Below are 23,998 nucleotides of genomic sequence, written 5' to 3'. Positions count from 1 at the left end.
TGACCACCATGGAGAGTGAGGCGTTCAAGACGGAGGAACATGTAAGATGTAGAGGCAGTGAAGGGAGGTCAATACTACTACACAAAAGAGGTAACACAAGAGCAGGGTTTTGATGGATAAAATAGTTCACCAAGCAGATAAGGAGAAAAGTGAATTCAAGGCAGAAAGAACACAGTGTGCAAGGGTTACAGACATACAATAGCATGATGTATTCATAAAAGATAAACAATTTTAATTGGATAGTGTAAAATGTAAGGAAGGCAGTATTGAAAAGGAGAATAAAAATATAAGTAGGTGACATATGAAGGGCCTCTAGTGCAATACAATGAAGTTTTAATTGTCCTCTGTAGGTGATGAGGAGCCATTTTAGTCAGGGAAGCAACATGGTTATGCAGAACTGCCAGGTGTCAAAGTGATCACTCAGGAGAACAGCCAGACTGAAAGTAACAGTCCCCACAGAACAGCATGGGGTGAGGTCAAATGACATGCAGGGCAGGTAGGGAAATCACGTCACTGCTGAGGAGCACTGGACAAAAGGCTCCTGAGGGGCCAGGGGGAAGGAAAGAGGGAAGGGTTAGGAGTGGGAAGTGCTGTGTGAGAGTACATGGGGCGCAAAGGAGGCGGGGTGTGCTCTGAGTCCTTGCAGCCCTCTACAGAATGCAACAGCGCGCTGGCTGGGCACCAAGGCTAGTGTGGGGAAGGCAGCTTCCCACCCCACCCTGTGCAGCCTGCCAGGCAGAGCCGTGTAACTGCCTGTCATCAGCATGAAGGGTTGGTCAAACACAGCACACAGGATTTAGGCCTGGAACTGGACTCCTCAGGTGCCCCTGTGATCTATAAAAATCACTCATCAACAAAGTGGAAGAAACCCAATGGAGAGGATCTCAGTGATGAAAGGGAAAAGCTGAGAAGCTAATGTCATGAGCCAGGTGACACAGGTGGATCTGCGCTCCTGGAAAAATGACTGAACCTAGTCTACATAGGAAAGGAAAGAATCCAGGAAGGATGATAACCTGGAAGAAACTGGGGGAATAGAAGATCAGTTCAGGCAGTAGTGGGGGAAAGAGCTAGAAGGCAGGAAGTAGAGTTAGGAAGTGGGAAATGAGAGCCCACAAGTTCCAAGGTGAAACAACGGCAGGTTATCACAAAGACAAAGGCACGTTCAGGTAAGATGAATGGAGAGAAGGCAAGGATTACACAGCTATGGTTTCTTCATCTATGAAATCGCTTGAGATGACGGCAGATGTCAGTGACAATGGTTTAAGAATGATAGAAGTGATGGTGCAAGCTTCAGAGGAAGAAGGTAGTTTGTGTAAGTACAAAGGCTGATTACTGAGAGGCAGGAGGGGAGAGAGATATGTTACCAACCCCACATTAGTCCAGAGATAGAAGACATGGGGAGAGGGCAGTTTCCCACTAGAGGGAAGCGAGAGAAACCACCACCCTTGTGGGAAGGAGGTGTTCTAATAAGAGCCTGAAAAGAGATCCCAGAGTCTCCAGCTTGCACATGGCCTATTGTGGGGAGCTCATTTTCAAAATGGAGCATAGTTTCTAGAGAGAAGACTGGGAAAGGTTGAGAGAGAGATCACGGAGTACAAACAAAATAGTAGGGGATGAGAAAACAGGATGGAAATAGCACCTGGAAAGACCTAACCTTGGGGTGGTGACAGGGTGAAAGATGTGGTTGGAACCCTGACTGGCCCCACCTGGCCCCACCCACAGTTGGCCTGGCCAGTTTCTGCAGGTATTGCTACACAGCAATTTTTTTTTTTTTTTTTTTTTTGAGACAGAGTCTCACACTGCGGCCAGGGCCATGCCATCAGCCTAGCTCACAGCAACCTCAAACTCCTGGGCTCAAGCGATCCTCCTACCTCAGCCTCCCAAGTACTTGGGACTACAAGCACTCACCATCACGTCCAGCTAATTTTTCTATTTTTAATAGAGACGGGGTCTCACTCTTGCTCAGGCTGGTCTAGAACTCCTGATCCTAAGCAATCCTCCCCGCTTGGCCTCCCAGAGTGTTAGGATTATACGCGTGAGCCACCGCACCTGGCCTTCCACACAGCAATTTTATTCCACCTATGAGTTTTTTCTTTAAATAAACTTTGATAATGTTTAAACCTCTTTTTGAAAATGTGTTTGTATATCTGGCAAAGCAAAGTTTTAGTCAAGAGCAAAATTTTTTTTAATGTTCACTGGAGGACAGTAGTAAAGATATTTTATTAATATTGTTCTTTAAGCTCAGAAATAGTGTCTAAGAATGTCAGTGTTAGAAGGATTTTAAGAGCTCGTTTAATTTACTCTACTAATCCCACAGGACTGTACTTACAACCTAAAAATAATGCTCTGGGGAAGGCAGTCTCAATCTTAACAAGCTGGGGAAGGTGATGACAACCTTAACAAGTAATCTTTGCCACGATTTGATAAACCTTAGTTGAGGATGTGCTTTTGGATGTTCACTTTGAAGCTTTTAATCAGAGCCTATTGCCTCTGGCTCTGTCCAAAAAGAACAGCTAGTCCATGATATGTAGATGAGCAGATACTATTCTTCAAATATAGTTCACCCTTTTCCAACCTGTTTCTTCTTGGATCCAATTTTGCAAGATGTTTTCTCAAAATAAGGCATAGCTTTTCATTGCCCTACCACAAAATGACAGACTATAAGCAGTACCCTGGCGAGAGCATAGGAAGAATGCTTAGAGCTCTCACATACAATGGATTACTGAAGGGTGATCTGGCGGAGACATCCATCCCCTACTTATTACCAGGGCTAATTAAGTCTTTTTTGGCAGTGAGATTCGTTGTTCCTTCCTTGCTTACACATCCAGCATGTGTTTGTCCTCAGACTGTGGGTCATGGAAAGTTTTAGCCTATTGCTTCAGATAAACTCTGCACTTCAGTCATTAACAGAAATGATGGTGTGATGGTTAATTTTAGGTGTCAATTTGACTGGATTAAAAAATACATAGAGAACTGTAAAAAGCATTATTTTGGGGTATATCTGTTAGAGTGTTTCCGGAGGAGATTTGCTTGTGAGTCTGAGTGGACTAAGTGGGGATGATCCACCCTCAATGTGAGTGGGACAATCAGGTGGGGGCCCAGAGAGAATAAAAACAGGAAAGGCAAATTGGTCTCTCTCTTTCTCTGGCAGCTGGTATACCCTCCTGTCCCACCCTTGGACATCAGAACTCAGGCTGTCCAGCCTTTGGACTCCAGGACTTATTTTACCTGAGCCATACTACAGGTACTCCAGGGCCTCCAGCTTGCACACGGCCTGTCATGGGACTTCTCAGCCTCCATAATCACATGAGCCAATTCCCCTAAGAAATCCCCTCTCATATATCTGTATATATCCTATTGGTTCTGTCTCTCTGCAGAACACTGACTAATACAGATACCCATTACCTATCATGTACTGAGCTCCCGCTCTGGGCCAGATGCTATGCTGTTTCATAAAAGAATTGAATCTTCACTACCATTTATGTAACATAAAAAATATAGTGATTCATCTTTTAAATAAATTAGAATGATTTTCTTTGGACTTGACACATAAATTTTTAACTCATAGGCACTGATTTATTTAATAACTAAAATAGCCAAAATATACCTTTAGATTATCTGAATATTAATTCCAATCTCCCCCATTAAATCTTTAATCAAATGTACTCTAAAATAGTTAAATGATCAGATGTGAGTGTTACCTCCTTTCTGAGTCCTTGTCCCTTCCTGGAAGAGGTACTAACATGTTTCAGAATGGACAAAAGAGAAGAGTGGCAGAAAGAGGGTGGAATGCTAGTCACATGGGACTGGACTAAAACAGTTCAGTAGCATTTATTACCCATTTGTAAGGAAGCTGTATGAAAATCTGTTTTTAAAATAGTTCACATTGTTGATATTTTAAAAGAATAGATTTAATTTTGCCAAAATCGTTTCTTTCTTAAATGATTTTCAGCACTCATCAGAATAGTAATAAATCTTATAAAATAATGGAGAGTGTTGAAAATTCAGGTTTATCATTCACAATGGCAATAAATATCAGAACAGTAGTACTTACCTCCTTCGCACTCTTAATTTTGGTCAGAAATGTATGTAGCTCCATTGTTTCTGCAAATAGTGCACGACATACTGCCTGATAATGATTTGGTGCTTCTGATTCAGTTGGGAGATGAGCAGCACATAACTATAGCAAAGAAAAATAAAATAACAGTACTTGGTTATTATTTGGGTTTTTTGGTACCTTAAAAACAGACACTCTGGCTGGGCGCGGTGGCTCACACCTGTAATCCTAGCACTATGGGAGGTCAAGGCAGGAGGATTGCTTTAGGTCAGGAGTTCAAGACCAGCCTGAGCAAGAACAAGACCCCATCTTTACCAAAAATAGAAAAAATTAGTCAGGCACGGTGGTGTGTGCCTGTAGTCCTTGCTACTAGGAAGGCTGAGGTAGGAGGACCACTTGAACCCAGGAGTTTGAGGTTGCTGTGAGCTATGAGGACACCACTGCACATTCCTCGGAGCAACAGAACAAGACTCTGTCTCAAAACAAACAAACAAACAAACCCACAACCCCCACTCCACACACACACATCTAGTATACCTGTATTTTCATATCAGACTGCCAGGCACTTCCCATCATCCAAGGCTTAATGTACTACAAGACCATCAGTAAAGTCTACACAATTTTATGGGAAAAGTGGTCCACTAAACAATCACCTAACAGCACAGATAAGCTTACTAGAAATAGTTAGGTTCTACTTGAAAATGATAGGACATATGAAAAAGTTTTAGGGAGCAGAAAGGGAATCACCATTTATTGAGTATTGATGATAACTCAGTTATTTTAACAGCTACCATTTATTGAGCAATTATGCCAGGTACTATATTTCACATGCCATATAAACATAGTATCATTTACTCTTCAATGTAACCCAGAATTATCCCCATTTTATAGCAAAGGAAACTGAAGCTAAAAGGAATCAAGTGACTCCTCTGCACACAGTCACATGGTTATCATGAGGGAGGAGAATTCAGAGTCCTGTTGGGTGCTGAAGCCCAGGGTCATTCCAAAATATGTTGAATTTTGTAATACAGTAAAAAGAATGTCAGGAAAACATGTAGACCATAGGGAGGCTGCCTCATCAGTAGATGGGGAGTGGAGGAGTGAGGGCAGAGGCAGTAAGTCTACTGGTGCTGCGCAGGCCTAATGTCCTTCACTGCACACAGCCCATAGTCCCTACAGGACTACTTGTGGGTAAGGTGCAATTTAACATCACGCAAAGCAATTCAGAATAATCAAACACCATTAAATTTATTAGACTGGAAAGACATCCTGTCAAGGGTCCAGTACACAGGAATAATTTTATCCTTCTATAAAATAATTTTACATCCATGTACAATAGCGATGTTTGAAAGTACTTCATTTGCACTAAAAAGCTGTATGTTCTCCCTTAATTCTTTACTATAGTCAATAAATTTCACATTAACACAATTATGGAAATATATATTTTATTATATTTTAATAATTTCTATCAAATGAATAAATGATGTCTTTCTAGTTTGTAATATACTTCATTATATGCCTTTTAGTTTTCATTTGTAATAAGCATCTTATACAAAAAATTAATAGATTACTATCTTTTATAAAATACAGTCTCAAGAAAATATCTTGAGTTTGAGTAGGAAACCTCCACAGTACAAAAAAAAAGCTAAAGTGATTCATCAGAAAGCATGAAAAGCAAAAAGCTCATGTTTATTATTCATAGAGCTACTAGTGAGCAGAGTATATATTCTGCTTAATTATTTTTGTAACCAGAAAACATCTTCCAAAACAGAATTATCATTTCCAAGGTAATAAAAGGCAACTGCTAAGACTTTCACCTTTATCTAACTTATCCCATATCTTATATTCTAATTACACAATGTGAAAAATGGCATAAAGCAATGGGTTTCAGAATTTTCAACTGTTATTCACAGCAAGTTTTTTTTTTTAAAAAGGAAATAAGTTTATATATACTTACATATTTTATATACAAACACACACATATGTGTATGTCATACACACAAAAGCTTCACAAAACTTGCAAATTCAAATGATTTCACAACCCACTGATAGGCTATAAACTGTAAACTTTAAAAACTCTGGTGTAAATGTAATAACCAGGTCTATACATGTTTTTAAGAATTCATCTCACATAATCTTATATATAAAAACCCCAATGTTATACATAAAAAACTATTAGAGCTAATAAGCGATTTCAGCAAAGTTGTGGGATACATGATTAATAAACAAAAATCAGTTGTATTTCTACACATGACCAGAAGAAAATGAAATTATGAAAACCATTCCATTTATAATCGCATCAAAAAAATGCTAAGGAACAAATATAAACAAGGAGGCACATGACTTATACACTGAAAAGTACAAAATATTTCGAAAGAAAGAAGACCTGAATAATGGAAAGATATCCTGCATTCATAGATTGGAGGACTTAATATGATTAAGATGGCAACATTACTCAAAGTGATCTACAAATTGAATATAATCCCTAACAAAATCTCAACACTCTTTTTTAAAGAAACGGAAATCCTAAAATTCATATGGAATTGCAAGGGGCCCCATGCAACAACTCAATTTAGAAATTAGGAAATTGAGATTTAGAACAGCTAAGTAATTTGCCCAAGGTCACACTGATGACAGTCAATGGTAGAACTGGAATTGAACTCAGGCTGTCTGACTCCAGAGCCCAAGTTCTTTTCACTCCACTCTAAAATGAATGTATATTACTTTTGAATCCAAGGAATAATGTTCTTACAGTGCTTAAGCATAGAGCACAGTATATAGTAAAAATGCAGCAAAATCATTTTTTACGGTTACAAAAAAAGAGGATGTCATGGGGGTAGGAGAACACAATTAGAAGGAGCAGGTGCTATCCCACATTGATCAACACGGTTACATGACCTTGGACGAGTTATTTAACATTGGTGGGTTTCCATTAATCTCTAAAAGGAAGGGATTGGGCTATGTAACTTCTTATATAACCTATCTCCCCTTGTTCTACAAATATTTTATTTTATTTTATTTTGTTTTTGAGATAGAGTCTCGCTCTGTTGCCCTGGCTAGAGCACAGAGGCGTCATCATAGCTCACAGCAACCTCAAACTCCTGGGCTCCAACGATCCTCCTGCCTCAGCCTCCCGAGTAGCTGTGACTACAGGTGTGCACCATCATACCTGGCTAATATTTCTATTTTTTGTAGAGACGGGGTCTTACTTTTGCTCAGGCTGGTCTCGAACTCCTGACCTCAAGTGATCCTCCTGCCTTTGCCTCCCAAAGTGCTAGGATTACAAGTCTGAGCCAATGTACCCAGCCTTACAAATAAATTTTTATGTTAAACTGAAAGGCTGGAGTTTTTGAGGGATCAATCTTGGATCTTCTTTGGGTATCTTCTGAGTAGGAGGATACTTTAGCTGATCTAGTCGTGTCTAATGGCTCTAAATGCCACTGTAGGCTAATGACTCCTCAACTCCTATTCTAGGCCAGCCCTTTCCTTTATGTTAAAAACTTGTAACTGTGTATTTAGCATTTCCACGCATGTCACAAAGATATCATAAGCTTAACATTTCCAAAATGCAACTCCTGATTTCCCTTATTCTTTCCATCTTTCCCCTATCTTTTCCATCAGAGTGAATAGTGCTATCTTTATCAGAAATCTGAGAGTCATCCTTGAGTCTTCTCTATTCCCACACCACACATATCTCATCAATCAATCAATACATCTTGTTTCTACTTTCAAAATACACCACCCAAAAGCTCTCTCCTTTTGCTCTCTCTCCTCCAACACCATCATGGTCCAAGCTACCACCGTCTTTCTTTAGAGGATTCCTGGCTACAAGATACTTCTCCACCTGACAGTCAAAATATTTTATAAATATAATTTGTATTATTTCCATCCCCTGCTTAAAAGTATCCAATCATTCATTCAAACAATATTCACTGAGTGCCAACTATGTACCAGGCACTGGGGTAGAAATGGGACATAGTATTGAACATGTCAAAGTCCCTAAACTCTCAAAACTAACATTCTAATGGGTATCTCAGACCCTTAAATACACACACACACACACACACACACACACACACAAACACATGCATACGCATTGGGAATAATATCTACTCTTAAGAAAAATAAAGCAGATGAGAGGTAGAAAATGAAGCCAGTGGTGGAAAAGCAAGATCACCTGGAAAGAGTGGTCAGGAGGTGGCACTGGAGCAGAGAGCTCAAGGACGTACAGGAGTGAGCCGTGCAGAGATCTAAGGAAAGAGTGCCCTAGGCAGAGCAGGGCCAGTGGCTCCCACCAGACTTAAAACCAAAACTCTTCTATGCCCTATAAAGTCCCTCGTCATCTAGTCCTCATCTACCTCTCCAATCCCATTTTGTGGCTCTTCCCTCCACTTTGTTTTGGTAACCCTGGACTTGTTTCTTTAAGAAACATTAATCTCTTTGCTAATTCCTCACCCTACAGGTGTTGATTTAAATGTCACCCACTCAAAGAGTCTTTCCTGTTTGTCCTTTCTAAATGTATTCTTCACCTCTAACTTCTCTATTTTTGTTGTTGTTGTTGTTTTTGAGACAGAGTCTCACTCTGTTGCCTGAGTAGAGTGCAGTGGTATCACTGTAGCTCACCACAACCTCCAACTCCTGGGCTCAAGCAATCCTCCTGCCTCAGCCTCCCGAGTAGCTGAGACTACAGGTACACACCACAATGCCTGGCTAATTTTATTCTTTTTGGTGGAGATGGAGTCTCACTCTTGCTCAGGCTGGTTTCGAACTCCTGAGCTCAAGAGATCCTCCCACCTCAGCCTCCCAGAATGCTAGGATTACAGGCATGAGCCACCATTCCCGGCCCTCTGTTATTTTTTAATCACTGCATTCTGTTCATTTTCTTCACAGCAATTATTAGAATTTATAATTACAGTAGTCTCCCTTTATCCACAGTTTTCCTTTACATGGCTGCAGTCAACCACAGTCCGAAAATATTACATGGAAAATTCCAGAAATAAATAAGTCATGTTTTAAACTGGATGCCATTCTGAGTAGTGTGGTGAAATCTCACACTGTCCTGTGCTGTCCCACCTGGGACATGAATCAACTCTTTGTCCAGAGTATCTACACTGCAGATACTCCCAGCCCATTAGTCACTTATTAGCCTTATTGGTTATCAGATCAACTGTTATGGTATCACAGTGTTCAAGTAACTAAATTGTTCTATTTTGTCATTAGTTATTGTTGTTAACTTCTTACTATCACAGGTAGGTATAGGAAAAAACATAGTGTATACAGGGTTCAGTACTATCCATGGTTTCAGGCATCCACTGAGGGTCTTAGAACATATCTTCCATGATAAAAGGGAACTATAGTACCACAAATTGATTTCTGAGTACGGTGTGAGGAAGAAATCATTACATTTTTTCCTTGGCCTGGCACTATTAACAAAGTGGGTAGGAAGACTTTATCACACTGATCTGTCTGCTACTTTGTCATGCATTAAGAGTCCACTCATGCGTGGATATGTTTCTGGAGTTTCTGCTCTGTTTCACTGGTCTACTTGTCTATTATGTACACTGTCTTAATCACTGTAGTTTTAGAAGAAGTCATAATATCCACTAAAGTTTTCCCACGTAGCCTTTCTTATTAAAAGTGCCATAGTTACTCTTGCCCTTTGCATTCCATTTCCATTTTAATAGAGTACATCAGTTTCTAGAAAAAAACCTATAGATATTTTTATTGAGATTGTAAGAATCCTTTTTTTTTTTCATTTCATCATACTATGGGGGTCAAAAGTTTAGGTTATGTATATTGCCCTTGCCACCCCCCCCAAATCAGAGCTTCAAGTGTGTCCATCCCCTAGATGGTGTGCATCGCACTCATTATGTATGTATACACCCATCCCCCCCGCCACATCTGCCTGACACCCGATTAATGTTATTCCAAATGTGCTCTTAGGTGATGATCACTGAAACCAATTTGATGGTGAGTACATGTGGTGCTTATTTTTCCATTCTTGAGACACTTCACTTAGTAGAACGGGTTCCAGCTCTATCCAGGAAAATACAAGAGGTGCTATATCATCATTGTTTCTTATAGCTGAGTAGTACTCCATGGTACACATATACCACATTTTATTAATCCACACATGTATTGATGGGCACTTAGGTTGTTTCCACATCTTTGCCATTGTGAATTGTGCTGCTATAAACATTCGAGTGCAGATGTCTTTTTTATAGAATGTCTTTTGTTCTTTTGGGTAGATGCCCAATAATGGGATTGCTGGATCTAATGGTAGCTCTACTTGTATCTGTTTAAAGTATTTCCATATTGCTTTCCACAGAGGTTGCACTAGTTTGCAGTCCCACCAACAGTGCATGAGTGTTCTTATCTCTCCGCATCCATGCCAACATTTATTGTTTTGGGACTTTTTGATAAAGGCCATTCTCACTAGAGAGAAGTGATTATCTCATTGTAGTTTTGATTTGCATTTCCCTGATGATTAGAGATGTTGAGCATTTTTTCATATGTTTGTTGGCTATACTTCTGTCTTCTTTTGAAAAATTTCTATTCATGTCCTTTGCCCACTTTTTGATAGGGTTGTTTGATTTTTTTCTTGCTGATTTTCCTGAGTTCTAAGTAGATTCTAGTTATTAGCCCTTTATCGGATGTGTAGCATGTGAAAAATTTTTCCCATTCTGTAGGTTGTTTGCTCTTGTGACAGTTTCTTTGGTTGTGCAGAAGCTTTCTAGTTTGATCAGGTCCCATTTATTTATTTTTGTTGTTACTGTCATTGCCTTTGGGGTCTTCTTCATAAATTCTTTGCCTAGACCAATGTCTATAGGAGTTTTTCCCACATTTTCTTCCAGAATTCTAATAGTTTCACATCTTAGGTTTAAGTATGTTATTCACCGTGATTTGAATTTTGTGAGAGGTGAAAGGTGTGGGTCTTGTTTCAGTCTTCTACATGTGGCTATCCAGTTTTCCCAGCATCATTTATTGAATAAGGAATCTTTTCCCCAGTGTATGTTTTTGTCTGCTTTGTCAAAGATTAGATGGCTATATGAGGATGGTTTTATATCTGGATTCTCAGTTCTGTTCCACTGGTCTATGTCTCTGTTCTTATGCCAATACCAAGCTGATTTAATAACCACTGCCTTGCTGTATAGTTTGTAGTCTGGTGAATTAATGCCTCCCATTTTGTTCTTATTGCCTAAAATTGCTTTTGCTAAACAGGATCTTCTCCGGTTCCATACAAAGTGTAAAATTATTTTTGCTATATCTGTGAAAAATGATGTTGGTAATTTAATAGGGATTGCATTGAATCTGTAGATCACTTTGGGTAGTATAGACATTTTAACAATCTTGATTCTTCTGATCCACGAGCATGTTATGGTTTTCCACCTGTTTATGTGCTCTGCTATCTCTTTCCTCAGTGTTTCATAGTTCTCCCTGTAGAGGTCTTTTACCTCCTTAGTTAAATATATTCCTAGGTACTTTATTTTCTTTGTTGCTATTGTGAAGGGTACTGAGTCTTTGATTTGGTTCTCAGTTGGAATGTTATTGGCATATATGAATGCCTCTGATTTGTGTGTATTGATTTTGCATCCTGAGACTTTAGTGAATTCATATATCAATTCCAGGAGTCCCTTGGTTGAATCCTTGCTGTTTTCTGGATATATCATATCATCAGCAAAGACTGAGAATCTGATCTCTTCTGTTCCCATTTGGACACCCTTGATTCTGCTCTCTTGCCTGATTGCTCTCGCAAGGACTTCCAGCACTATGTTGAATAGCAGTGGGGACAGTGGGCAACCTTGTCTGGTTCCAGTCCTAAGTGGGAATGCTTTTAATTTTTCCCCATTCAGTATGATGTTGGCTGTGGGTCTGTCATAAATGGCTTGTATCATTTTTAGGTAGGCCCCGTCTATGCCTATTTTGTTAAGCATTCTTATCATAAAAGGGTGTTCAATTTTGTCAAATGCTTTTTCTGCGTCTATTGAGAGGATCATATGGTCTTTGTTTTTGCTTCTATTTATGTGGTGAATTACATTTATAGATTTGCGTATGTTGAACCATCCCTGTATCTCTGGGATGAAGCCCACTTGGTCGTGATGGATTATTTTCTTCATAAGCACCTGGATTTGATTTGCTAGGATTTTATTGAGAATTTTTGCATCTATATTCATAAGGGATATTGGTCTGTAATTTTCCTTTTTTGTTGTGTCCTTTCCTGGTTTTGGCATCAGGGGGTTATGTTGGCTTCATAAAATGTGTTGGAGAGGATTCCGTTCTTCTCGATATTGTGGAATAACTTTTGCAGGATAGGCACCAGTTCTTTGTAGATGTGGTAAAATTTGGATGTGAAACCATCTAGTCCGGGGCTTTTCTTTTTGGGAAGGATTTTTTTATTGCTGTTTCAATTTCAGTTCTTGATATTGGTCTGTTCAGGAATTCTATTTCTTCCTGGTTGAGCCAAAGGAGGCTGTGTGTTTCTAAAAATGTATCCATTTCCTCCACATTTTCCAGTTTGTGTGCATAAGTTTTTTGTAGAATTCATAGGTATCTTGTATCTCTGTGGCGTCAGTTGTAATTTCTCCTTTCATGTTCCTGATGGAGCTTATTAGAGATAACCTAATGAACAGACTCAAGGAGCTGTGTGTTTGTATAAAACATATTATACATAATTTTTATATTTCATTTTCTACTTTTTTTTTTGAGGCAGAGTCTCATTCTGTTGCCCTGAGTAGAGTGCCGTGGCATCAGCCTAGCTCACAGCAACCTCAAACTCTTAGGCTCAAGTGATCCTCCTGCCTCAGCCTCCCGAGTAGCTGGGACTACAGGCATCCACCACCATGCCTGGCTAATTTTTTTCTATTTTTAGTAGAGACGGGGTCTCACTCTTGCTCAGGCTGGTCTCGAACTCCTGAGCTCAAGTGAGCCTCCCACCTTGGCCTCCCAGAGTGCTAGGATTACAGGTGTGAGCCACCACACCCAGCCTCACTTTCTACTGCTTTCTACTGATTTTTATTTATTAACTTTGTATCAGTGACCTTCCTAAATTCTCTAATTAATTCTCAAAGATAATCTATTGATTCTTTTATATTTTCTATTAATATGTAATTACATCAGTGAATCACTATATTTCTTCCTTTCCAGTCCTTACAATTATAATTTCTCTCTTACCTGATTGTACCGTTTAGGACCCCCAATACAGTGTTGAATACAAGTAATGATATCAGGCATTCACAGTTCACTCTCAATCTCAGAGGGAAAACTTTCAACATTTCACTATTACTGCTTTTAGTGTTTCTTCTTTTCTAACAGATGCATTGACATCTAGAAATCTCCCTCTAGTCATGACTTTAGCATCCCACAAATTTTGATAGGTTACACTTTCATTATCATTATCATTCAGTTTATTTCCATTGTGATTTCTTCCCTGATCTTAGAGTATTTAAAAGTGACTTCTTAATTTCCAAATATATGTGAAAGTAATAAAGTCTTTTTATTATTGATATCTGGCTTAATTCTATGGTAAGAGAACATGTCCTATATAATTTTAACCCTTTGAAATTTGTTAAGACTTGCTTTGCTTTTATGAACTAGAATATGGTTAAATTTTTAGTTTTTCCACATATACCTGAAAAGAATGTGTACTCTGCAGTGAATGGGTGCCATAGTCCTATAATGTGAAGTCAGGTTTGTTATTCCCATTGTTCAAATATTCTATATTTGTACTAATAGCAAGAGAGGTATGTAAAACCTCCTACTACAATTGTGGGTTTGTCTATTTCCCCTTTTAGTTTTGATTTTATTTATTTATTTATTTGAATATGTTATTGTTACAGGCTATGATTAGGTATATACAAATTTAGAATTCCTATTGCTTCTTAGTGAATTGAACTTCTTATCATTAAGCATCCTTTTTTAATCTCTAGTAATGCTAGGTTTTCTGTGTTTGTCAGAAAAGATATTTTACCTTTATTGTTGAGATATTTCACTGGGTAAATAATTCTGGATTCTATTTTAGAACTTTGAAGACAGCATTCCACTCTGTCTTCTAGTATCACTCTTCCTCTGAATTACTCAGTTACATGAAGGTGGCAAGTCACATACTTTTCAAGCCTTAGTTTTTTCATTTGTAAAACAGATATAAAAATGCCTACTCTAACTACCTCACAGGGTTATCCTAAGGCTCAGATAATGGAATGGACGTGAAAACACTTTTCAACTATAACGTACCATATTAAAACATACCAAATTAAAAAATTAGTTGGAATAAAAGACTATCCAAGAAAAAAGTTACACACCAAAGAGGTTCTTGCTCACTAAGAATTTAAAAGACATTGCCTCCAAGTTCTTAAATATCCTATTATTTGTATTACTCAAATTTAGTTTCACATTTCTACTTCCAACAAGGAGAAAGCAGTTATATTTCTTCAGTTAATTCTTGTCTTCTCAAAGTAAACAATGAGTCAATTTACTAATTGAGGTTTTAAACCCACTAACCAAACCAGAAACTCCTATGTGTTACTATATGGTGATGAATAATGGGTTTTATAATACTTTAAAATTTCACTTTACTTTCAATTATTTTTCTTCTCATTTAGCTAAAATGAACATTCAAAGTATATGTTATAGGAAGAAAAAAACTGTTACAGATATGGAGAATTTTATGGGTTAGTTTTGATTAGCACGGAAACCAAGAAACAAGAGGTGAGAGAATGATATTCTCCAAAAAAATTTCTAAGAATGGAATTGGTAAACTTCAGTTTTCCTCCAATCTATGAAATCTATCTTCTTAAACACCATTTTAACTATTTGTTTTTCATATGATGATAGCAATAAGTTAGGGAAAACACAGTAGCTCAAATTAAAAAAATAATAAAAAGTATCCAAACTGCTAAACTTCCAAGAATTTTTGTTTTAAAAGTTAAGATAGTTAATGTCATTGAATAAGAATTTTAAAATTCCAATTACTCTCTGGCCCTCATCTTCCAAACCTGTAGTGTAAGGCAGCAATCTGGCTGTGACATCTGTCACACTCTGGTGCCAGGGCTGATCTTATGGATCCTGTTGGTTAGGTGGGTGTTTCTTTCCTCCTTCACCATTCCTTGTGCACCACCTCCCCCAACACACACACACCACCAAAAACTGTTAGCTCACTTTCGGAGGTATAAGTAGTTTAGCTTCTTAATGTAAAACCTTTTATTCTTCATTTTTTTAAATCACTATTTATAATTGGTCTTCCACGGAACAAGCAGGTCATTTGTGGTCTGCAGAAAGTTTTATATGACCTTTAAATATGTTTATATGTTTCTAAAAATAAACCTTAACATTTAGAAAACATAAAATGAATAAAATGTGAAATTTCTATTTGCATATATACATGAGGGTGTTTTAATTGTATAGGCTGTTGAAAATGAGAATTACTACAGGTCTTAATAGAATTAAAAAATATATCTGAATTTCATAAAAATCTTCACTTGTAGAGTCCCCTTCCAGAGTTCCTGAGAGATGTCACATCTAAGGAGGAGTAAAGAGCAGGGGGTGCTCAACACACCGGAAAACTGTCTTCGCCATTCCTCTATATTCCTGTCACCGAAGTGCTTTATGAAAAGACGGAAAATAAGTGATATACTGTCAATGCTGCTTACAAAATCTAGTAAACATCATATATAAATAGCTCAAAATAAAACGATTTCTTTTAAGGCTAATTTGACAAATCTGTCTTAATTTTTGTCTCTGTACATTTAGCATTGTAGAAATTACGGCCTTTAAGTACAGCAAAATTTAACCAAAAAGAAAAATTCAATCCGACCCACTAAATTTGTTGTTTCATTATATATAAATACTTTTAGGAAGGTCAAGAAAACAAAGTACAACAATCAGCTGTGATACTTGAGATGCAGAATCTTCATGCAAATAAGTAGGTCACCGTTGTTATTTACTCCACAAAAAGGAAATGCAGAAGTCAACTGAAGGCACAAGGCCAAGTCAAACTGATGTATGGTATGTAATGATAAGGGGCATACAGTACCTAAAGGGGATGTCTTGAGAGTTATAATTCAGTAATAACGGCCACATTCAGGCTGCTGAAGGTATGGGAACTATCATCAAATGCTGAATCACATTCAATTTTTAAAAAATGAAATAACTTGTGAGAAACAAGTACTACATAACCTGCTGCTTTACCTTCATGACATCTCTATACGACCGAATAGCTGAGACTTTCCTCTTTTCATTGTCTTCGTCTTCCAGGCCTTCATCTGCAGCCTCATAGCCCTCATCGTTGCTACCATCGGCTTCTACCGTGTTGGCCATACGATCGATGAGCTGCTCTAGGGGAGGGCTCAATTCCCTCTCTTCATTCTCCTTCAAACCATAGTCCAGTGCTTTATAAATAATAATTCCCAAAGATTCAATAACCTATGAACATTAAAGACGGTGGTTAATAGAGATGACTAAATAGTTTTAACATGCATAAAAATTCAGTATGATATTTAAGCTTGGTTTCATTTATTCCATTTCAGAAACGTGACAAATTAGATTTGAAGAGAAACTTAAGTCTTACCTATGCATATAAAAAAAACTCAGATGAAAATATTTGTGTGATTTCCCTTTAAAAGTACTCAGGCATTCTCTCAAAAAATCTCCACAAAATCTGAAATTACCTTAACCAAATGAAATAATACTTTCTCAACACTAGTACTTGAAATGAATATAATGCTTAAAAATTCTTCTAGTTTTAAAATAATACTACTTTTTAATATTTCTTATTGAAACTATAAAATATTTTGGGGTTTTTATGGTCTGACCTGGAACTCTAGCCACTATTTTCAAATAATGGATTCAAAGTAAGTTCCAAGGCAACTGACTACCCTTAGGTCACCGTTCTTGATAGCCTCCCTGGACACCTGCTTCTCCCCTCCTGCTCCATCTACCATGCTGTTCTGGAGAGGCTGCCCTTCCACATGCTTCCCTGGTGGAGGCTACACACTGCTCTCATAGCACAAACCATTTTCACCACAGGCAGGTACTGCTCAGGGCAGGGATTTTAACTTTAATCTCAATGACAGCAGAGCCTAACGTTGTGGTGTGCACTCAACGAAAACCTGTTGGGTTTTTTTGTTGTTGTTTTTTGTTTTTTTTCAGACAGGGTCTCACTCTGTTGCACAAGCTAGAGTGCAGTGGCATCTCACAATTCACTGTAACCTAGAACTCCGGGGCTCAAGTGATTCTCTTGCCTCAGTCTCCCAAAGTGCTAGGATTACAGGTATTAGCCACCAACCCTGGCCAGAACTTGTTAAATTGAACCTAGAACAATCACTTTAACAATCAGAGCATCATACTAATATAATGAAAACCTCAGAAATCCAGAAAAATTTAAATCATGTTCAGTATATTCTTTTTAAGGCTAGGTCTTATTGCAATTATTCCCACTTAGGAGTCACAGTTATGTGACAATCTTACATGACTGGATGACTAACCATCTATATAACTCTATACCTTCTCTAGAGCTGCAGAAAAAAAGAAAAGAAATATCAGAAAACCATTGCAAATGGCAATATCAATGATAGTTTTCAACCACAGCAATGACCCCAAGGCCTGCTCAGCAAGCTTTGCTGTTTTCCCCGTTCAACTACTTTGCCCATAGGAAACAACCCATTCTTCAAGAAGCCCTTTTATAGTTTCTTTCTCTTTAAACCTCCAACATCCATTTCCACCTCTTTAGGGCTCAGGTCAAAATAAAACACACTTATTTTCCTACTTCAAATGTAGAAATTGATAGGCAGCTACACTTATTTGCTATTCCTTCCTTTCACAGTGGAGTGGGGAGGGTCTCTGTTCCTATCAAAGGTCAATCTTACCTACCCTGACTTGCTCATGCCCCTACAGCTAGAACACCATTTCTGTGCTCGCTTTCCCAGCAAAACTGCTCAAAGGGGTGTCTGTATATACACTCTCTCCCCTTCCATTCACTGTTTAATCCACTATAATCTGACATCTGTCCTTCTGAAGCTACTGAAATAAACACTTAAGTCATGAAGTCACAATCAATCCTATACGCCAAATTTAATCCATTCTCATCCTAAATAACTGCTCAACAGCATCTGGCACAACTAACTCTTTTCTTCTGTTCTGAACACTCTGGACTTCTAGATTTCCTCTCAGCAACTACTTCTCTCTCTCTCTCTCTTTTTTTTTTTTAACAGAGTCTCGCTCTGTCACTCAGGCTAGAGTGCTGTAGCATCAGCCTAGCTCACAGCAACCTCAAACTCCTGGGCTCAAGTGATCCTCCCGCCTCAGCCTCTCAAATAGCTGGGACTACAGGTGTGTACCACCATGCCTGGCTAATTTTTTCTATTTTTAGTAGAGACACGGTCTCACTCTTGCTCAGGCTTGTCTAGAACTCCTGACCTCAAGCAATCCTCCTGCCTTGGCCTCCCAGAGTGTTAGGATTACAAGCATGAGCCACCGCACCCTGCCAGCAACTAATTCTCAATCTGTCTGTAGATCCCTCCTCCTGCAACTGTTTAATTGATGGAGTTCCTCAGAGCTCATGTACTCTAGTTTCTTCCACAATCTCTTGCAAAGTGCTTTCATACATTACCACTGCCATAAGTATGATATGTATTCCAATGCTTCCTTAACTTATATTTCTAGCCCAGTTTGCCTCTGGGTTGCAGATTTGTATATCATATATGTTTACTAAATAGTTCCACATGAATAAGTAATAAGCATCTCAGATTTTAATGTTTGGTTATTGTCTACCTCCTCCACTAAAATGTAAGTTCCAGGGATCTTGTCTATTTTGTCCACCATTGTGAACAACACAGATGCTATACTGTGCTTGGCTCAGAGAAGATGCTAAATAAATATCTCAATTAAATTGATATATTGATTTATATCAGTAATACATCTACTTCTTAGTTTCTTTTTGCAGATATAAAGTGAAATATTGAGCAGAAATCTTTTCCAAAAAGTTATAAAATTTTAATCTTAAAAATCTTGGTTACCAAGAAAAGTAATTTTGGCTATCTTTGAATGTAGGTGGTCTCTTTAAACAAGTTACACTGAACTTAAGTTCTTCTTTTTAAAACATAAAACTAACTAGAATAGATAATTATATGATACTACTATTACCAAGACCACCATCACCATCACCCTCACTTCCCATTGTTTTATTACTCTAGTTCTATAGTCTCTTATCTGAAACTTTTAAGGTCAGTTGTGTGTGTGAATTTTCAGATTTTTAGAAAGGTTTATTAAACATATCCCATACCTTTTGTACTTCCCTCAGTGAGATCCAAGGCAGCACCCTATAACCAACACATTAATATTCCTACAGTGAAATGCATTAATATTTATACTTAGAAGGAAAAGAAAGACTATTTACATAGTCTCATCCTGGTTCAGATTAGATTTTGCCACCAAATGAGTTTGGGTGCCATAATTACAAAAGAACTTTTGCTTTTCAGAGCTTTTTGAATTACAGATTTGCAAATAAGGGCTGTACGATGGTACTATCAACAGCAACATTAGTCTAACTGTCTGAGGCTCTGGGAAAGACTATGAGTTAATGTGATTGACTACAACAGCATTTAAGTTAAGTTTACCATTTAAGTTTAAATTACCTTTTTGTAATCAGAAAACCAGCATTCAGCTTTATTTGTTCTTTTTTCTTACCAGTGGGAGAGCAAGAGAAAAAAGAACAACAAAAAAATCTCCTAGAACTAATAAGCAATTATAGCGAGGTTGCAGGACACAAGGTTAATATTCAAAAGTCAATTGTTTTACTATATACCAGCAATGAACAAGTAGAATTTGAAATTAAAAACATAATACCATTTACATTAGCACCCATGAAAATTAAATACTTGGATATAACTCTAACAAAATACATATAAGATCTATATGATGAAAATTATAAAACTCTGATGAACAGTCTCAAATAACTAAATAAATGAAGAGACATTCCATATTCATGAACAGGAAGATTCATTATTATAAAGATGTCAGTTCTCAGCTTGATCTACAGATTCAATGCAACCTAATCAAAATTTCAGCAAATTATTTCACAGATATTAACAAACTAATTCTAAAGTTTATATGGAGAGACAGAAGACCCAGAATTGCTGACGCGGTATTACTCTTAACTGCCGGACCCCAGTGACATTCTGGGTCTCCCTGGCATCAGTGTCAGTTCAGAACCAGTGCCCAGCAGTCCCCAAAAGGTCTGATTACTTCCTTTTCTCCAATGCACAGTTACCCTGGTAAAATGCCACAGGTCCTTTGGGAAAGGATCAACAACATAAATTTTTGACAACGTTTTGGGATCATCCCCCAAGAGAATCCAGCCTCCCTACATTCAATGGGTTATGGGGCTATAAATAGCTCAAGTGTGGGAATTGATTGAGGGGGCATGATTCAATGGGAATTGATTGAGGGGTCATTACTGTTTTTATGATTCAAGTTAGACTTTTGTTCACTCACCTAGACCTTTTCTTCTTATACAAATCAAGTAAGGATTTAGTAGGTTTCCTATTTATTTCACTTCTAGGAACACCATGATCGAATAGCCAAAGCCAAATGTCTTTGTGAGTCAGACTATTCTGACTGCTGCTTTAACTCTGGTGTTCACTATGGTGACCACGTCCACCTTGCCTTTTTTGATTGAGTGCCACCATTTGGCCACAGCCACCTGCGATTGAATTATTCCCATTGCATTTAGGTTTCCCACTTCAATGACCAGAATTCCCATTGTAAGGTCTGGCATATGTAGAAGAGTGATCACAGAGTTCTTCGATAATTCTGGGGTTCCCCTTGAAAATTTATTTCTCACAGTCACGCTAAGTGTCTTCTGGAACCACTCAGGGTGGGTGACTAGGTCTTAAATGACAAATCCACTCTAACATTCCAGTCTTTTTTCTTATTTTGCTGTAACTTGCAAAGGTAACCTTTTATTATCACTCATGTATGCTGTTGCTCAACTGTACTGATTTCTTACACTTTCCTTTATATGCTCTACACTTTCTTGTCTCTCAGTCACTATTCAGTATTGTTCTTACTTTCTGCATAGCATTTCTCCTGAATTTTTGTATGTCTAACTGCTACTAATTTTTCCATCCCCCTGTCCAAAAGAATCACCCCTCTATGATGGTTTGTTAACCCTGATTCCACCATTCCATCAAAATCTCTACTCACCCTTCTTCCTAGATGAAAACTACTTTTTCTTTAGAAGCTCCATGATATTGACTTGTACCTTTATCTGGTACATTTCACTTGTTACCTTGGATTATAGCTAATTCACGTACCTTAATTCACCAACAAGACTAAGCTCCTTGAAGGCAAAATCCTTCTGTAATTCATCTTTATATCTTCACATTATTTTATGAACATTAGGGACTCAGTAGTTAATGAATGAATGAACCAAAATATAAATTCCTTCCACTCAGACATGTATGGTTTAAGGTTAGATACAGAATTTATGATCTGTCACTTCAATCTTTGTCACTCCAACAGACCACTATAGTGGTGACCCAGCCTGAACAGCTCTGAAACATCCTGTAGCAACATCCTATACCAAGGATAAACTGCAGCTGATATGGTTTAAACATCCCAAATCTATTTACCTTTCCCATTTTAAAACCGATTCAAAAAGTAGTTCTAAAATTAACCCACACTCTTAGCAACACAGGCATAACAAGGCTGGGCATTATTAGACTGACATGTACATGAGCTGACATCACTTTCACTGCAATGAGGAAATGTCAAACTTTTTGACAGAGAAGTGTATACCTCGAATCAGGGACAAAAAATGACTACCAGAAAAATAACTGAAACATAAGAGTACCTGGGCATACCAGCTTGCATAGATATGTACTTACTTATTCTAATTTTAGAAGTACATTGGCCAAAATCTGTGGAAATGTTAAGAAAATCCAAGAGAAAAAACAGCATCACCTCTGAAATATTCATCTGAGTTACTCATCTCAAGGTGGGCGGAAAATCATAGTTCATTCCCTGTCACAGTGGCACTGGCCCCCCTTGGATATTTCCAGAGCCTTTGACATTCATTAAAGTAAACATGAATTGCAGTGTAAAGTTTTTAAGTTAAATGGAACAAGTGAAGTACACTAGAATGCTGTGGTTGTAAAGCCCAACCACTTGATAGGAAGGAGAAACAGGGAATTAAATAAAACCACATATTCCAAAATTTAAGGATGCTTTAACGTCATGCCTACTTATTTACCCTGTGTGGGGTCAACAGACACACATGGAACTGCCTGTTCTCTGGCCTCCAGGCCCAGCCAGGCCCAGCCACTGAGGGCAGCCTCGCTGCTGACCAGCAAGCAGCACATGCGTTAACACCATCGTTTGCCTTAGGGCACCCGCCACCCAGCCCTTGCCAAGTCTTCCTCTCACCACATTACTTCCTGTCACATCCAGCCCCTCTTCATGCTGACTTTGACTTCCTAAAAGTATCTAAGTCCATATTTGTCTCCTTTGCTAGAATAGAAACTTCTTTAAGACACTAATTGTGTATGATTCTTCTTGGTATATGCTACAATGCTAGCACTCTGCTTTACAAAGAGTATGTGCTTTAAAATTTCTGTTTAACATGCATAAACAGCAACAGCACAAAAGTCTTAAATGTCAAAGCTGATGAAATGAAGATGACCTAGATCAAGGTTGTCAAGCATGGTGCCTGGCACTTCAATGAGCATCAACAAACAGTGGCTGCTATTGTCTTCATTGTGAGGCCTCATTGCCAGAATCCCCTCTTCTTTAGCCTTTAAAAAACAAAAACAAAAAAGTTTCTTCAACTCTTCAAGTCCCCATGCCAATCAGACAAATGGGTCTCCTTATATTAACATTTGTATAATGCTTCATTAGGAACATGTTCTCCTTTATGTATCACAATAATTCTGTAAGTAGACATTATGCCCATTTTAAAGATGAGAGAACTGAGCTTGAAAGAGGACCAATAAATTGCTTAAAGCCAGACAGTTAATATGTAACAAAGCCAGGCTGGAGTGCTTACTAATGGAATTCCATATCCAAAATTCTACTATACCACACAGACTACACACCTGAACACCTCTTAGTCTCCCAATGTTGGTCTAAAATGTGACATCCAGATTTAAATCCTATTCCATGTACAGTATAATCATCAGAGAATACACCCAATGGGTATTTTCCTTGTTCTACATCAAATACTTCTGTAAATACAACTAGTTGAATATTTAGATTTCTGGTAAACTCTTTAAACTGTTGACACTTAGAGTAGTATTAATAAAATCATTTAAAATCTGGAGTCTGCCATCTAATGCATTATCTATCACCCCCAGACTTATAAAATTGGCCAATTTGGGTATGCATTATGAGTCTTCAGAAAATTGATTTAAATGTTGAATAGGAGAGTCCCAACTAAGAACCTCTTCAGAACACCAGAGACATTTTTTCCATGCTGACATCAATTACAACCTAACTCCATAAATATTGATCTGACATTTTTCCATCTTATTCACAAAAATATTATAAAAAACTTAATAAAATACCTTGTTGCAATCTCTAAATACCGTTATAATCTCACATCTAGTAAACTCTATCCAAGAAAAGCATAATTTTCCATTAATCTAGCTAACATAGTTCCCTTCACTCATTAATTCAGTCAACAGATATTTACCAAGAGCAAAGTGTATGTGGCAATGGGAATAGAACAAGGAAGGTGACAGCCGAGGTCTCTGGCCTTCACAGGGCTTTTGTCTTAGGGAAAAGAGATAATAATTTAGTCATATAATCATGCCAAACATTATAATACAGAAGAGAAGGGTGTCATGGGAGCATATAATAATAACAGGGAGATCTACTGTAGCCCAGGGTCAGGGAAGCCCTCACTAAGAGTAAATTTTAAACTGACACCTGAAAAGTAAACAAGAGTTAACC

At 38.0% G+C, this 23,998-nt stretch overlaps 1 protein-coding gene across 3 annotated transcripts in view; it reads right to left on the bottom strand.

Annotated features, from left to right (window-relative positions):
* SPIRE1 (spire type actin nucleation factor 1) overlaps positions 1-23,998 on the bottom strand; it is a 184,907-nt gene that overhangs the window by 94,256 nt on the left and 66,653 nt on the right. For 2 of the 3 annotated variants that reach the window (XM_069468295.1, XM_069468296.1), the window contains exons 3-4: positions 16,241-16,474; positions 4,055-4,180 (exon numbers count right to left, since the gene is read on the bottom strand). In XM_069468295.1, coding sequence (XP_069324396.1) covers positions 4,055-4,180; positions 16,241-16,474 — 360 coding nt within the window. Of the gene's footprint in view, positions 1-4,054; positions 4,181-16,240; positions 16,475-23,998 lie in introns of those variants that run through there. The other variant, XM_069468297.1, reaches the window with a different exon arrangement.

Source organism: Eulemur rufifrons, chromosome 5, assembly GCF_041146395.1.
Source record: "Eulemur rufifrons isolate Redbay chromosome 5, OSU_ERuf_1, whole genome shotgun sequence".
Lineage (NCBI taxonomy): Eukaryota > Metazoa > Chordata > Mammalia > Primates > Lemuridae > Eulemur > Eulemur rufifrons.
Note: the sequence above shows the minus strand (reverse complement) of the source record. Positions and strands in the feature narration are given on the sequence as shown.